At 36.1% G+C, this 3,513-nt stretch overlaps 1 protein-coding gene across 1 annotated transcript; it reads left to right on the top strand.

Annotated features, from left to right (window-relative positions):
- Nucleotides 1–337: 337 nt before the first annotated feature.
- LOC113342262 lies at nucleotides 338–3,299 on the top strand. Its single transcript, XM_026586858.1, has 7 exons — nucleotides 338–734; nucleotides 1,441–1,498; nucleotides 1,614–1,931; nucleotides 2,080–2,247; nucleotides 2,692–2,781; nucleotides 2,877–3,034; nucleotides 3,226–3,299. The coding sequence occupies exons 1-7, from the start codon at nucleotides 338–340 to the stop codon at nucleotides 3,297–3,299; spliced, it is 1,263 nt and encodes a 420-aa protein (XP_026442643.1).
- Nucleotides 3,300–3,513: the final 214 nt, after the last annotated feature.

Genomic DNA, 3,513 nt, shown 5'->3' with positions numbered 1-3,513 from the left:
AAAATATTTGAAAGACACAAGGTAGAAATGGAACAAGTCAAGTCGTAGTTACTAACCTCAAGCTGAAGGATAATGGCTTTGTTGTCTTCAATCCATCTTCAGATCTTTGTGAGTAACTTGAGCACAATACTTCTATCATTTCTAGTCTAACCTATCGAAGTTGACTGTAGTTTACATAATAGCGACTCGAGTTTTGGAACTAAATATGACAACCAATCTTGACATACCAACGCTTGGTGGGTTCAACCGAGCAGTGCTCTAACAAAAGGAATATGTGGGGAAGCATATCTGTGGTGGTGGTTATATGTTGAAGAATCCAAAAGTCTCGAGAAAGCTTATGAACAATTTAATTCATGAACGTGTCAGACACAACCCTCTCATAAAGCCAGCGGAGATTGTAGATTATGTTAAAGTTGGTGGCGGGATCGACATCAAGTATCACCACGCATATCATGCACTTGAGTTGTTGCATCAACATATTTTTGGTGATGATGTCAAATCTTACACCGATCTTGCTTGGTGGGTGAATGCAGTTAGGGAAACAAACCCCGGGTCATATATTTATTTCGACTTCAATGATGTTACACAGAGATTCAATAGACTGTTTATTTGCTTTGGAGCTTGTAGAGAGGGAAATAAATTCTGTCGTCCGATGATTTTCTGTGATTGTACATTTCTTACTGGGACTTTTAGAGGAGGTCTGATGGCGGCAACATATCTTAATGGCAATCAAGGTAACATTTTTGTTTATTTTCATATTTTTTTCATTGCGACAACATGTCTTAACTGCAAGATGTCTTAATATGTACTGTCTATTTCTGTAACAATACAAGAATATAAATAGCACATAAATACATATAACTACATGTTGATAAGTAGTGTCTGGTAGTTAGATTACTCATTTACCACAATACTGACAATGAGTATCCTACTACATATTGACCTTACTGAGTATGGGGTAAATCACACTGCATGTCAATATGTAGTGTTAGCTTTTCATATACTCAAGCACGTACTGGATATGAGTATGGGGTAAACTATACTGCAACAGAACTTATTTTGGTTTTCCAATATGTAGTGATATTGATCTTTCGAATAATGAAATATGTCGTTAAGTGGCATTCACCATCTACGGGGGTCGAGGGGGCAGCGTCCCCTCGTTATTAGTAATCTTAAAATGTATCGTCTATTTCTGTAACAATACAAGGACATATAACTAGTACAACTAGTACTGTCTATACAAGGACATATAATTACATTTTTGATAAGTAGTGTCTGGTAGCTTTTCACATACTCAAGCACTTGATTATTATTTTCCTTTTAGCAGAAAAAAGACTAACACTAGATATTGACATAACTAATAATTCATTTTGCAGTTGATATGCACTGGTTGTTTTCCTTTTAGCAGTTGCTTGACATAACTAATAATTTCTTTTGCAGGTTTTTATCCTCTCGCATATGCATTAGTTTCTGGTGAAACTAATGACAATTGGGAATGGTTTTTCAAGAATCGGAAGGAAGCTTTAATGATGATCGCCAATCACTTTTATGACTGACCGAGGTGAAGGTTTGGTTAAATATATTCCCAAAGTGTTCCCTAATTCTCATCAAAGCTATTGCTATTTCCACTTGGGCAAAAACTTACCTATCGCAAAGCCTGACAAAAATTACAAAGAAGTGACTGATGTTTTCCAAAAGGAAACATATGCGCTTTCTCCTGCAAGATACGAGGAACCTCTGCAAGAAATGGTTAATTTCGGAAGGCCTTGGTTTTCTGACTACTGCCGCAACATTCCAAGGGAAAAGTGGTCCAGTGCATTCTTCAAGGGTTGTAGGTATGGGAAGACTTCTTCAAGCGTTTCCGAGTCGTTCAATAATTGGATTAACCGTGAGAAGAAGTTGCCTGCGTGTGCGTTGGTTGACAAGATCAGGTTTGTATCAGTTTCCTTAGTCACAGTACAAGCTTATATGTAGTGTTAAGATTTTATTAGTTTCTTTTTGTAACAGTAGAAGCATGTATGTTCTGTTAATCTACGTATAATGTAGTATAATAGACTTGTTGTTTTTGTTGTCGTGTAGGCTACGTATTATGGAGTTGATGTCAGAATGTCGCGAAGAGAGTGTGTTGATGAACCCAGAACTGTTAACCCCTGTGTATCAAGCCTTGCTTGAACTACACATTCAACTTGGCCGTCCCTCGAAAGTTAGCCAGTCAGGTGCTAACCTCTTTGAAGTGAATTCTCCAAGGTTAGCATTTACCCTTAATCTCTATCATCTGAATTTTAGTTATTATTTTTTCTTTTTAAGTAGCACGCTCTATGATCTGATATCCACCAAACTAGTATCTTAGGTATACTGCAGATAACATATGAATATGTACTGTGTAAATAATATGGTGTGATATGCACCAAACTAGCATTTTATTTCTTTTTAAGTATCATGCTCTGTGATGTGATATCCACCAAACTAGTATCTTAGGTGTACTCCAGATAACATATGAATATCTATTGTGTAGATAATATGGAGTGTTTTGTGATGTGACATCCACCGAACTAGATAATATGGTGTGTTTTGTGTATGCAGGTCTCATATGGTAAATCTAGAGAAAAGAAGTTGTACTTGCCAACGATGGCGCGTGTATGGTTTTCCATGCTCACACGCTACTGCAGCTATTACTAAATTTTGAGGAAGGATTCTTGATTATGTCGAGGATTATTTCAAAGCTACCTGTTATCGTGAGCTATATCCAATAGCTATTAGACCTGTTTCTAACTACAACAGGTGTGTCTTTTAAACAATACATTTTGATATTGTTTTTAAGGAACAATATACTGTGTACATATTATGGTGTATACTGTGTACATATTATGTTGTAGTTACGATTCTATATTTTTTTCTCACAAGCCTGATGAGTATGACGTAGAAGATACCGTTCTCCCATCAGCTGTAATTAGGGCTCCACCAGGCAGAAAAAAGGGAAAGCGTACGAAAAGTACATGGGAGAATAGTAGAAAATCTGTTAAGTGTTCAAACTGTAATTTGAAAACTCATCACAACAAGGCAACATGCACTCTTATCCGTCAGTACGAAATTTCAGAAGAATGATTTGTGACAGGTATGTGTTTCAAGCAATACATATTAAAGATATGTCTTAGGGTAGGATGATACAGTACAATATTTTTTTTAAGTAAGTAGTGTTTTGATTTCTCTTTTCTTTTATCACAGGCTTGAACAAGCAGCAGAATGTGAAATGTAATATACCGATGACGTTGTCATTCTTTCCACCATCTATTATTTGAAAAGCTCACCGCGACAAGTCTACTTCGCAATGTTTTGATTCGTCGGTACCAACCAAATTTGGTTAAGAACAGTTTCTTTACAGTACATACATTATAAGTGTATGAATATACTTTTTCTTGTTGTTTCTGAGAACTTCTTTTGGTGTTCCAATATGTAGTACTATTGATCTTCGTTATTAGTAATCTTCCACTACATATTCAAAATAGTAGACAA

This window comes from Papaver somniferum, unplaced genomic scaffold, assembly GCF_003573695.1.
Source record: "Papaver somniferum cultivar HN1 unplaced genomic scaffold, ASM357369v1 unplaced-scaffold_35, whole genome shotgun sequence".
In the NCBI taxonomy this organism is placed as follows: domain Eukaryota; kingdom Viridiplantae; phylum Streptophyta; class Magnoliopsida; order Ranunculales; family Papaveraceae; genus Papaver; species Papaver somniferum.
This window is presented reverse-complemented; position numbering and strand designations above follow the sequence as displayed.

What these genes read in the sequence shown, in the direction of transcription:
- LOC113342262 (XM_026586858.1), top strand. Translation starts at nt 338, where the DNA reads ATGAACAATTTAATTCATGAACGTGTCAGACACAACCCTCTCATAAAG. An exon ending in ACTAATGACAATTGGGAATG is followed by an intron (nt 1,499 to 1,613) that starts GTTTTTCAAGAA and finishes TTCTCATCAAAG; the next exon opens with CTATTGCTATTTCCACTTGG. An exon ending in GCGTTGGTTGACAAGATCAG is followed by an intron (nt 1,932 to 2,079) that starts GTTTGTATCAGT and finishes GTTGTCGTGTAG; the next exon opens with GCTACGTATTATGGAGTTGA.